Source organism: Diachasma alloeum, unplaced genomic scaffold (genome assembly GCF_001412515.2).
Source record: "Diachasma alloeum isolate Michigan unplaced genomic scaffold, Dall2.0 Dall_scaffold_00336, whole genome shotgun sequence".
NCBI classification, from domain to species: domain Eukaryota; kingdom Metazoa; phylum Arthropoda; class Insecta; order Hymenoptera; family Braconidae; genus Diachasma; species Diachasma alloeum.
In genome coordinates, this window is record NW_021680475.1 from 198,071 (window position 1) to 210,708 (window position 12,638).

Below are 12,638 nucleotides of genomic sequence, written 5' to 3' on the forward strand. Positions count from 1 at the left end.
GATCAACAATGTTTTCAGCATTGTTGAATAGCCGCGGCGATTTCAGTCGTGCGCGGTGAGAGGACACGCGCACGTCTCCGACAATTGGTTAAACATTAAATAAATAAATTTAATCACCAACGAATTAACTGTATTCACGATAATTGCAAAATCTTAAATTTCACTTCGAAAAAATTCTGCTCCCGAGGAATCAGTAGAAAATTTCAACTGTAACAGTAATATCATTCAGTTAATTACTTTAGAACAGGTGAGTGCTCTCATTTTAATTTACGATATCAGTTAATTAATTTTTTTTATGTGGATATTGGGAATGCGTGTTGAGAAGAGAAAGCGATCCACAAGCTTTTGAAGCTCACAGGTATACTCATCCTCGGTGTCTTCATGATGCAAAGTCATCCTTGAAAAGTGGGACACTACTATGGCATCTAAACACGAGAACTAGTCTTCCAAGGTTACTGAATTTTTCTGTCTACGTTGAAAATTTAGATGCAACGGTTTTATTCATATTGGATAAATCTTCGTCGAGATTAAATTGTTTTCGTGTGAAATATAAATACAATGAATGGGATTTTTTATAGAGATGAAAAAACTCGAATTTTATTTTTGTATTCGCAGGGAAAAGAAAGGATTATTCCATATTTTGAAATAATAATAATAATAATAATAATAATAATAATAATAATAATAATAGTGATGAAAATATTAAACTTTTAGAGGATTTTGAAATTGTTAAAATAACTTCATAATTTCTGGAGCTTCCCTTGAATGTTCCATTGCTACATTTTTCTTGCTGAAATTGAAGTGACATTTCCACTGAAATTGTAAGGAATTCACAGTTTAATGCAAATCAATGGGAACTGTAAACTTCAATTCAATTATTTGATAGAAATTAATGGACATTACAAAAATACAGGTAAATATATATTTGAATTTTCAACGAATCGAATTTTTAGAGTAATTTAATTATGAATATTCATGGTGCCATAGAAAATTCAAGTAAAGTGGGGAGTGATCGTCTTCGTACTGCGCTAAAACTTGAAATTTCAGAGAAAATTCGGCAAATAAATTAAAGTCGTGATTTTTTCCCCAAATCAAAGTGATGGCTGAAAAATGAAATGGTCGTGAAATTTCTTTTTTTTCTAACAGTATCGTTTTTTTTAAATAGAGACCTAAAAATCGTGATTCATCATCATTTTAAAAAAATGCAAATTGCATAAATCTGCACAATATTCACTGTATCCACGGGGGAAAGTTTTTGAGGACAATCGTTGTGGAACCGTTTTCCCCAATTGCTCGTTGTATCGTAAAAATGAAAGTTATGACTTTCGTGATAAGTCAGAATAACGGAAACTGCTATTGGGTATATCCGCGGTCAAAGTTTGGTACAAAAGAAAGGTTACAAGACGTGTACATTGATAGAGAGATTCATTCATATGTAACGAATGGATTCGTTTAGGTATTCAAAGGCCCATTTGTTAATCCCTCAAGGACGGTGCTTTTTTTATACTAATCTCGCCGTGCGCTAAATAGCAACGAAATTCACTAAGTTCCAATAGCCCAAAAAAGGTAGAAAGTAGGAGTAATCAAAGTCAAGCGATTAGTCTTCATAACAGAGTTTGCACAATATTTTAAAGTTCTATATTTTTGGAAATAGGTATTCAACTTTGAAAAGGGATAGATCATCTATTTTACAAATATTTTTTTTATTTCTACATATTTTTTCTTCTCTCTTTTTATATTTTTCCTATGTTCCTTTTCCTTCTATAATTTCTTTGATAAAGAGTCACTAATTACTTCCATATAGAAGCAACTTGATGAATAATTCAGGCCATTTTCTTGCCACGGAGAGAAATATTCAATAAAAATTACGTATCTTTTCCGTAATTGCGGAATGCAATGTGGTTGTTGGAAATTTTATGGAAACTGTCACGGAATTTGTCCAGAGCGTTCCGTAATTTTTACCTGAATCTCCTGTGAAAAATTACGATACCGTCACTTAAACATTCTGAGTGGATTCCGTAATCGGTGAGCGACCTGTGAGTTCGTAATATTTACTGAACATATCTCTCCAGGGATAGCCAAATTTGTAATGTTTTATTACGGTTAAATATTGTAGCCCGTAATTAGATAACGCTCTTGAATTTTTTTGAATACTTAAGTATCATCAATTCAAATATTCAAATATTCAAAAATTCAAATATTCAAATTTTCAACTATTTTATCAGTCAATAATTGAGGTAGGAAGATTGACGACTAGTTGTGTAATCGAAAATCCCCTTTCAAGAAATTTCAATTGTTCACTTAGTAGTAAATTTACAGTTTCAGAATAACAAATTTTAAATATATCATTATTTGTAAAAATCAGATCATTAATATTATATTATTTGAAAAATTGAATCAACATATTTTAAACATTCCTTAATGTAAGGGTCAAATTCTTAATATTACAGAATATATTATTATATTTAGTATTATAGAAATTTAATATTGATGGGGATCCCTGTATCTTTCCGAGTGTAAAATTTTTAGGGATCTCTGCGGAAATGTCAAGTAGATACGGGAAAAATCAACATGCTGTCCGATAAAATTTCCAGTGCCAGCTCTGCAATTCTCCCCTGAATTATAAAATTATCCTAATTTTTTTTTCTGAGTGTGCAATTAACTGAGAATTTAATTCTGGAAACCCATTCATTAGATATTAATGAATGGTTAATATTTGTCTCAATTCTTTTATTTGACCAAGCATTTGTTAATTACTAAAAAATATTAATTTGGTCACGTTGAACTCGACCATTTGTTAATAGTTAACCAGCCATTTCAACAATGAATCGATCGTTCTATCAGTGTAATGATTGAAGGGCACTCATAGAAGGGATTCATTGTTACTCAAGAGTTTTGTTCTTGGTCCACCATGGACATGGTCCCGCGCCGACGACCTTCTACGTAATTTCGGTAATTGTTATTCTGGGAGAAGATTTCGGAAGGTCGCTTAATCAATGCCGTTGGCACACAATTTTTCCGGTATTGCAACATTTCCACGATGCGTTTTCATTATTTCGAAGGATAAGGCAATTTTCTCAGATGAATATCTCTATAATACAGCGAGTTCAGGGATAATTATTGTAAATGACGAAAAGAAACTTGTGACGAAATTTTCTTTAATTGAAATAATCGACAAGAATACGCAATAATTGCACTAGATTAATCTGTGCGTTTCTAAAATGAACAAATCAAGTAATTGTGTTTGCATCATATAAATGCCAAAGGAGAGGACAATACCTTAGAATGAATTTCATAAATTTATGTTCAATTCATTATCAAGAGGAAATTGATTAAAAAAACGGGGAATAAAGAACTCCCGCAATGCAGAAGAATAGAATAATTATGTTGAATTGAAAAACTGTCCCCAATTAAAGCAATAAAAATGTTTTTTTTTGTTTCCAAAAAATAATGGAAAGTGAAAATTAAATGCATGTTTTGGAGTATTCAATTGGATTTCTGTTAGTAGAATATTGAGAATTTAATCATAAATTGAGAAGCAGAAACCAATATCCCATCACGAATTTCAAGAAGTAATTTTGATTTGAGCATGAAGAGAGGAAACTAATTAAAAATCAGGAACAAAGAACTCTGATGAATGCAAAGAATGAAATGATGATGACAAAAAACTTTCTGCGATTAAAATAATGGAAGAGAAAATCTGAAAATTGCAGTGAATTAATTTCTTCATCTGCAACAATGAGACTCGAAAATTAAGCAATTTTTAAGGCTTTTGTTCATGTAATTTATTCATAAATTCAGGAGGAGAAAATATCCTCGCATGAGTTTCATGAAATTATTGATTATCAAGCATGATGAGAAAATAGATTAAAAAATCTGCAACAAAAGCCCACGATGAATGGAAAGTGAAACAGTGATAAACTTAACTTTTATCAGGTGCAATAATAGATAGAACGACGATATAAAAATTCTAACAAATTAATTCGTTTTTATTGTTCAATGAAAATAAAAAATGTGATAATTTTTCTGAAGCATTCAAAGGCCCGGTTGCACCAAGCCCAGTTAAGAAAATGCTCATTTAAATATTCAAATGAATAAAAATCATTTGCCGATCAATTTTCCTCGAAAGTTTTTTTTTTATTATTACATTCAAACCGTGACGGTTGATTCTACAGCAAAAATACAATTATTTTGCATAATATTGTCTACAGGTTTACTTCTAACAGGATTACTTCTAAACTTTGGATTTTTCTTAGGATTTAGTTAAACTTAGCTACATAGTTAATTTCTTTCGTGAGTTGGACTCGATACATTTCAACGTGAGAGATATAATAATGTGCAGGGTTTTTAAATCCTTAGATTAGAAGAATTTAGGAATTCATCGATGACGAGAATAGACTCTTTGCCGAGAGTGAATAAAAAAACATTGACATGGTACGGAGGGAATTTCATCGAAAGTTCATCGAAGATATTTCACCGAAAATCATGGTGTATCGGTGTATCATCACTATTTGTTAATAATACCACTAATTATGAAGTATTTAGGCAATATTCACCAACGAATAGCTGAATAAAAGTGCTCATCTACGACGAATTAACTCCGGACATGAATTTATTTTGACGATTTATATTTGGCTAACATGGCACAGTGCAAACGGCTCTCACGAATTCTGAAGGATATAACACTAGTCTAGGGGCCGGTTGCACTAAGCCCAGTTAAGAAAATTCTCAGTAAACTATCGGAATAAATAAAAATAATCTACCGATCAATTTTGATCGAAATACCAATAATGCCACTAATTATGAAGTATTTAGTCGATATTCTCGACGGCATGCCTGAATGAAATCACTTTATGACGAATTCTTAAAATTCTCCAACAGGTCAGGAATAAATCAGTAGCGAAGCGGTAAACCGGGTTAAGTCGATTTTGACTATTGGCCAGTTTTTGACGAATATCTGGGAATCTAAAAGAGATAGAAAAATTTTTGTCATGACCTTTTTTGTAGAGCCAACTGAGGGTTATAAAACAGGTAATGAACAAAATTTTGCTATCTCTCTTAGATTCCAAGATATTTGTCAAAAAATGGCCAAAAGTCAAAATCGACTTAACCCGGTTTACCGCTTCGCTACTGAAATGTACGCCAGACATAAATTTATTCTTACGATTTATTTGGCTAACAGGGCTTGACGCAACCGGCCCTACAACGAATGTCATAAATCTATTTTCCGTTAAATCCGAAGAGATAATTAATCAAGAAACCAGCAGCAAGAACTCTCGACGAAAGAAAGAGCATAAACTGGTGGCAAAGTGACTCAGAAAAAAAATATTACTCATTAAAATGTATGAAACAAAGATATACTAATTGCCACAAATCAATTTTTTATTCAGCTCAATAAATAAAACCACAGAATGGCAAACCATGCATATTCCATTTCCGTTTCGCGCATGAAATTTCCGCATTGTCCCAAAAAATCGGGCAACTCGCTCTTCCGCACTTTCTCCAAGTGAAGGGTTGCAGAAATGCCAAAGAGCCCAGTACCCTTGATACTCCTCCGAGAATAATACGTAATCCCTCGACATGAAGACGAATACTTGGTCTCAACTGGAGATTCCACGAGAAAAAACTCTTAGTGGTGCACTGAGAGAAAAATATAATTCTTCTGACTATATTCCATCACCATCGAATTATAGTCAAAAAGTCCTCAACAATTTTTCATGGGTTACGGTAACTATGGCCGGAGAAGTAATTACTACAATGGAATGTAGTCATTGCAACTATTTTATAGTTCTCCTCACGATAGATTTGTCGTGGTTACTTTTGAACTTTGGTTAGTTTAACTGCATTTAGATTTGCAAAAATTACGCTTGTGAAGTGCCTACACGGAGAGAAATATTCAAGAAAAATTACGGAACATTTCACGTAATCCGCAAGCGAGAATCGTTTTCAGTGAATTTCTATAGGAATATAAGAGAATAAATCCGACACGTTCAGTAAATTTTCGGGTCTGTCACCGAAAAAATACGAAAAAGTCACGTAATTTTTCTGGAAGTTGTAAAATCTGACAGAAACTTCAAGACTTATTATGCCTCAGAACATGAAAATTCTTGAATGTTTAAGAATTTTTACGAAAAGTTCCGGAAAAATTACGGAACGTGTTGTTAAAATCTCTCCCTCACGGTGACTCATGGCTAGCCGGGAGGCGTCGGACGGATGAGTAATTTTTACGGAACAGATCGTAGAATTTACGCGACGATTGACACTTTTTATTGAATTTTACTTCGCTCCCAAATTAAGTTTCGAAACGTAATTTTTACGTCTTTTTTCTGGTAATTTTTATTGAATATTTCTCTCCGTGTATAATGTTATATGCCGCATACAAAAAAAATCGTATCGTTCACCAAAATGCCTCAACTATTTTCTTATTGTACATCGAACTTCAGATTTTTCTCTCAGTGTGAAGTATAGTCGGTTCAGGGACAAATAGACTCAAGTAAAAGCGATCACCTGAGTGATAGGGAGTGGGTCGAGTCGCGGTTCCCCACTTAAATTGATCGCACATCTAAGCAACCCGGTTACTTCAGCTTAAGTAACCGGCCAGTCAGCTTCTCCGAGAAGGTGTGAACAGTAACTCGATCGCGTTTGGTGTGTGTCAAGTTTCTATTTCCATTGTTAAAGCAATTTTCCTCGTATTCATACTAAACACAAGAAGCTATTAATCATAATAGCCAGCAAGTGAAAGTGAATTTTTTCCCCCATAATCATAAATATTGATCCTCATCTTGGGATTGAAGATAGTAACCAATTACCGAGATGAAAATTTCGTGAAGGATTAGAGAGAAGATTTCACGTCCGCCCCAGGTGGAGACCAATGAATTAAAATTCGCGAATTTATTAAATATAAGAAGTACAAGGCTACGAAGAAAGTGAAATAGAAAGTCCAGTGAGATTCGATTATGCTTGCCAATGCCGTCTCACTTTCGTTTTCGTACGGTTATTTGGAGCTATTGCTAAATAATCCTCAATGTTAGATTAGTAATCTCTCTCAGTGTCGATTGAATAAGCCACAATAAACGGAATGACACGAGTTCAAAGTGCACAAACGCTCAAGCTCAAAAAAGTCATGTGGACAAATAAATTCTAACGCAATCGAAATTGTTACCTAACTCTGGTCAAACTCATAATTCGAGAGATGTTATGTAATTTCCACCAAAACGGATTTCCTGCTGGGTCTCGCCCATCAGGTATAACTTTCTAAAAAATGTAATCCAAGGGTTACGTCACGTATCGCTGGCAGACGTGGGTCGCATCATTTTCGTGAAGTTTATTCAAAAATATCACCATTGCCATTCTTATTCCATTCACGTGGTTCTTACCGCGAATTATCCAGTCTCAATGTTTGTTTTCTTTGGGTCACCAAACATGAGAGAAATGGAGGCAAAAAATGACTTGTTTATTACCATAGGGTTCAAGGTCATTGTGACATCCATTGATATGCTAAGACGTGCGCACATGCGCTATTTTGCAAGAGAATATGAGAGAAAAATAAGAATGATGTGCTAATGGACGACTTGGTGTTCACAGAAAAATGGGAATGGGCAGTGATATGGACTACCAGTGCGGTTTGAGCGAGGAAGATCAGACCGTCGCCAAGGACGAGCTCAGGGAGGATGATGCCATCAGAGATCAGTTGCTCGAGCAATTTCGACAGTGGATCCTGAAGCATCCGACGATTAAGAGATGCAGGACTGATCCTGTCTTTCTTCTGAGGTTCTTGAGGACCAAGAAGTTCAGTCTCCCCATGGCTCAGGAAATGCTCGAGCGATATCTCACTATTAGGCAGGTCTATCCCGACTGGTTCCAGAAACTCGATATCAATGATCCTGAGATCGAGGCTATTATCGATGCGGGGTATTTGGTCCCTATGCTGGAGAGGGACGAGAGTGGGAGACAAGTTATTTTGTCGTGTGCTGGTGAGTTTTGGAAGGGATTCGACTTTTCGTAGATCGACACGTATGAAAAAATCGTACAGAAATTTTCTATACCAATTATTTCTCTACATAAATTTTTCCATAAATTTTTGTTTTCATACGAAAGGTGTCTAACTCCATACTAAATGTTTCCATACATGTGGCAGTGGGTCGTATAGGATCAAACTTATAGAAGTGTATAGAAATAATTTGTATAAAAAATATCCGTGTAGAAATATCCGAATATCATATACGATAAGCCTATAGAAATTCTATACGCAATCCGTATCGAGAATTTCTATACGATTTTTTCGTACGTGGATTTACGTTGGAAGCAAGTGTTTTTAGAAGAAAACTTTACGGGATTTTACTGGAGGGAATTTTATGTGATAATCACTTTGGTGATAAATATTTTCATTGCACGCCGTGCAATAAGTCGAGTTTATCGCACGCTGCGCTTCGCGCAGCGTGCTTCAAACTCGGATTCTGCACGATGTGGCATAAAATAGTATAGACCACTCGGGCATAAACTTCGTTTTCAACGAATGTGAATACAGACCTCGCCTTCGGCTCGGCCTGTAAACTTCACATTCGTCGAAAACGAAATTTGTGCCCTTGTACTCTAATGTACTAAACCGGAAAGAAATTGATGTTTGGAGGACGATTTGTTTCTCTGGTGTTCGTAAATTTCACGATTAAAATTAGTCGGTTTTTATAGTTGAGAATTTGGCTTGGAAAAGAGTTACAATGGAACAAATCATCACAAGACGTTTTTGGTAGAAAATTTCATGGGTTACAAAAAATATCCTGGGAAGTTTGTTGGTGAACATGCCAGTTCGATTTCCGGAAGACAAGTTGTAAAAGAGAAGAATTCACATTCCACATGTTCACATTTCATAACGTTCGGAAGACAAGTGATTTTGTCTTGCGCATATGAGTTTCGGAAATGAAATTCGTCTTCTTCGGGATTCGTACGTTGATCTCAGGACCAAATATTCATAGAGAAAAACCTTACAAATCCTTTTCCGTACTGCTTCTCCCGATTTCTCGTCGAGCAATTGGTACTGCGTACTTTCCAAACTCGAAAACTTGAAAATCACTACGGAAAAGGACGCCCGGGCTGTCGCGATAGGGCTTTTTCCACTCGCGCGGCTGACCAGTCCTCGCCTTCGGTTCTGACGCCAACTGCGCGCGAGTAGAAAAACCCCATCGCAACAGCCCGGAAACGTATAGTATAGGCCTACTAACCCCTCACGTCGAGTAGCTGGCGCATGTGCCGCCCACCTAAGGGAAATGAGTCTTTTTGCCAGCCTCGCACTCTACAAGGAGTCGTAAACGGTTAGAATGGGTTCTTCGAGGTGTTTACTCCAAGATGTGAAGAGGACAGATTTTTTATTAACATTACTAGGGGGCTTCGCCCCCTGCTCGCTCCGCTCGCCAACCTGGCCCCCCCCCGGCCGTGTGACAGCAGCGGTGTGACCGTACCCATAAATATCTTTTTTATGAGCACCCCCTAATATAGTAATCCTCCATAAATATCGATATCCCCTTTATGACCACCGCCTCATATAGACATCCCTTATAAATTCAGGCACCTCCCCATATAGGAACTCCCGTATAGGCACCCAGCGTCCCCTGAATTTAAGAGGCCCCTGAATTTGAGCGTCCTCTGAATTTAAGCGTCCCCTGAATTTAAGAGGCCCCTGAAGTTAAGCGTCCTCTGAATTTAAGCGTCCCCTGAACTTGAGCGTCCCCTGAATTTTTCGCCTTATTTTTTTATTTATATAGAGAGAAACATATTTAATTATGTAATTCAATTGTCATCGGCCAGTGAGAGATGGAATCGAACTCTGCGGGTAATACCGCCCCACATGCGTCTAATACCGCCCCCCTTGTTTTCATGACTGTTTTGAGCAATGCAGACCGACTGCTGTAATTTTTCCCATTTTCATCCTTCGTTTCCCTTCTTTGGCTCCATTTTGAGAAAGATTTGACGTGAATAACAATAAATTATCCTGAATTTCCCCGATGTTCCAGTGGTCACCGACTACCCCAAACAATCGAGCTGTCACTCGACCGCCCTCTAGCTGCAGAGTCTAGCAGCCCTACAGAAACCCTGGGCGGCATTACCCACAAACTCTGGGCGCAATTACCCACAAGCGCGGAGGCTGATATAATAGCCAATAATAACTGTTGAAGATATTTTTCTGCTATCGAAAAGGGCGCAATTGATGTGGAAATGTATAACGAATATATATTTCGCACTCCATTCAATTATGGACCAATTGAAAATGTAAAAAATCTTAGATTCTGGGGTCGAAATGTTTTAAGAATTCGGTAGGAAAAGATTTTGATTCTTTTAGCGATGTTCTCACGGGAGAAAATTGACAATTGCTGTTGAAATGACTTGCTGTTATCAAATATTTGCATAATAAAAAGAGAAAAAAAAATTTCTTAGCCAATGTAGGCACCAACTAAGCTACAGGATCGATACATGATATCGACCCATGAAAATGTGAATGACTCTTTTCAAAATTATAGAGATGAACTCGACCAAAGAAACGACATCGAAAAAAGGAATAATGTAGCTTCAATTAAGTACAAGTTTTATAATTTTCCATTGATTATGACTCATCGAATTCTAGTTGTATCGAGTGTATAACACGCTTGGACACAGAAGGGCCCCCTCCGTGAGCGGCTAACAAGGCCCTTTGATATTTTCTCACAAAACCGCTCAACTACGCGACGAAAGCGACTTGAGCAACAGTCAAAAATCGTGTTGCTACACTTAATACTGAATTAATGAATTGATCTTTACCGATAGGTCGCTTCGATCCTTACAAATACACATCAGCCCACATGGCGCGTGCTCACAGTGTCGTCCTAGAAACCCTCATGGACGAGGAAGAGAATCAAGTCCACGGTTACACCCACATAAATGACGAATCCGGTCTGACAATGGGCCACATCAGTGCCTGGTCCTTGACGGACATTCGAAATATGCTAAGATGCATACAAAACAGCACACCTATCCGTCACAAAGGGACGCACTTCATTAACATCCCAGCGTTCGGCTCCAAGATACTCGAATTCGCTGTTTCACTGCTCAACGACAAACTGAGATCTCGGATATACGTAAATATTGACTCTGCCGTTTCGGGAAATAAAGCTTTAGCACTTCTCCCCATTACGGTGTATTTACATTTCAAATTTTCTGCAAACAGGTGCATAAGAGCCTTGAGGACCTGGCGGAAACAGTAAATCCCAAGATATTGCCGAAGGAGTATGGCGGTGTTGTACCGCTCGCGGATATGATTGGTAAGTAATCATCAGCAAATCGAAGTAGTAATTTTACATGTGAGATAAATGCATTCCGCATTCATTCAGTCCAGATTTTTTTGCTTCATGTCTTGTCTAGTCTACGGGTTCGAAAAAACAATTCGTAAGCTGTTCTGATACATTTCCCTGCTGTCATGGAATGACTATAATTTACCTAAAAAAAATTTCATTTCCATATTTATGCGGAACTGATATTCTCCATTGGAAAAAAACATATCAGGGGATTTATGACTTGTAATAGACGAAGAGATGGAGAGGTGCAAGACGTAATATTTGCTTTTTTGTCCTCGCTCTCAGCGACCTTCAAAGAGAAGCTGCGTGCGAAGAGGGACGATCTGAAGGCCCTGGACGACATGTACATCGAAATATCCCCCAAGGATTCCTGCTCAGCTGCGAGTGATGGCCTCTGCGGCATCACTGGCTCATTCCGTAAATTAGAAGTCGATTAGATAATTTTTTTATTTTACTCTATTGTTATGTTTGATGATATTTTATAAGAGATGATGACAATGTTTTCCCTTCTGGTGAGTCAAAGGTCCCTCTGCGTTCTTCCTTACACAGCGAAGAAAACTTTGGAGAAATTACCAGTGAACAAACGTAAAAACTGTGGTCTGGAAGGTAATTGTGGAGGATGGTGTCTGTTTCGTAAAAATTGGAGAGGTTTTTTGCCGGAATTTTAGTGGAGAAAGCCGTGAGAATGGAGCTCTTTCTTAAATTCTTAAGGTATCCGTAGAAAACAGATTTTTACTGCAAAGCTGATCCCGATCGTTGATATGCAGGAAAACTTGAGGGAAATATCCTATGAATTTTGAAGGTCGAGGGGTATTCGGAGGACAATTTTTTCAATTCTGATTTTGGCCGATCAGGGTGCAGGGTTCGGGGTTACGGGACAAATTTCACCAAAATGTGAGAAATATCTGTCAAATTTGCAGAAAAGAAATTATCAGTCTGACACATTTATCATCGCATAAACAGACCAAATCCGTCCGGGAGGGATCACGATGAAACCACACTTCTAGGTTGACATATAAATAGTTAGTTAGAGATATGAAAAGGTACAAAGCCGATGTCGGTGGTGCAAGTTACCCAAGATTAGGATGACCATGTTGTGCTTTCTGGAAGACAATATCGTTCATTATTCTTCAATAAGTGATAGATATACTCTAATTATAGTCTATTTTACGAGATGTTATATATCACTTCGTTGGGGGTAAAGCAAGTAATAGTAAGGAGACAAGGCAATCGAGGCAAGTTTCACTATTTTTAGAGGGCGAGAATGAAAGTTCATGTTTTATTATATGAAATAATTGTAAATACATAAAAATTTTA

The 12,638-nt window shown here is 36.9% G+C and overlaps 1 protein-coding gene across 3 annotated transcripts; it reads left to right on the forward strand.

The window, feature by feature from the left end:
- Positions 1 to 63: 63 nt before the first annotated feature.
- LOC107040510 (clavesin-2) lies at positions 64 to 12,135 on the forward strand. Of its 3 annotated transcripts, none has more exons than XM_015260628.1 (5): positions 64 to 247; positions 7,585 to 7,973; positions 10,795 to 11,105; positions 11,195 to 11,288; positions 11,607 to 12,135. In XM_015260628.1, the coding sequence occupies exons 2-5, from the start codon at positions 7,589 to 7,591 to the stop codon at positions 11,756 to 11,758; spliced, it is 942 nt and encodes a 313-aa protein (XP_015116114.1). In that variant the 5' UTR covers positions 64 to 247; positions 7,585 to 7,588; the 3' UTR covers positions 11,759 to 12,135. The 3 variants fall into 3 exon arrangements, with proteins under 3 accessions (XP_015116114.1, XP_015116116.1, XP_015116115.1); XM_015260630.1 differs by lacking the exon at positions 64 to 247 and adding an exon at positions 6,609 to 6,647; XM_015260629.1 differs by lacking the exon at positions 64 to 247 and adding an exon at positions 6,659 to 6,861.
- The last annotated feature ends 503 nt before the right edge of the window (positions 12,136 to 12,638 follow it).

Excerpts from the sequence above, each read along its gene's own strand:
- LOC107040510 (XM_015260628.1), top strand. The coding sequence starts at position 7,589 with ATGGGAATGGGCAGTGATATGGACTACCAGTGCGGTTTGAGCGAGGAA. Across the intron at positions 7,974-10,794 it reads AGTTATTTTGTCGTGTGCTG|GTCGCTTCGATCCTTACAAA; the intron begins GTGAGTTTTGGA and ends CTTTACCGATAG. Across the intron at positions 11,289-11,606 it reads ACCGCTCGCGGATATGATTG|CGACCTTCAAAGAGAAGCTG; the intron begins GTAAGTAATCAT and ends CCTCGCTCTCAG.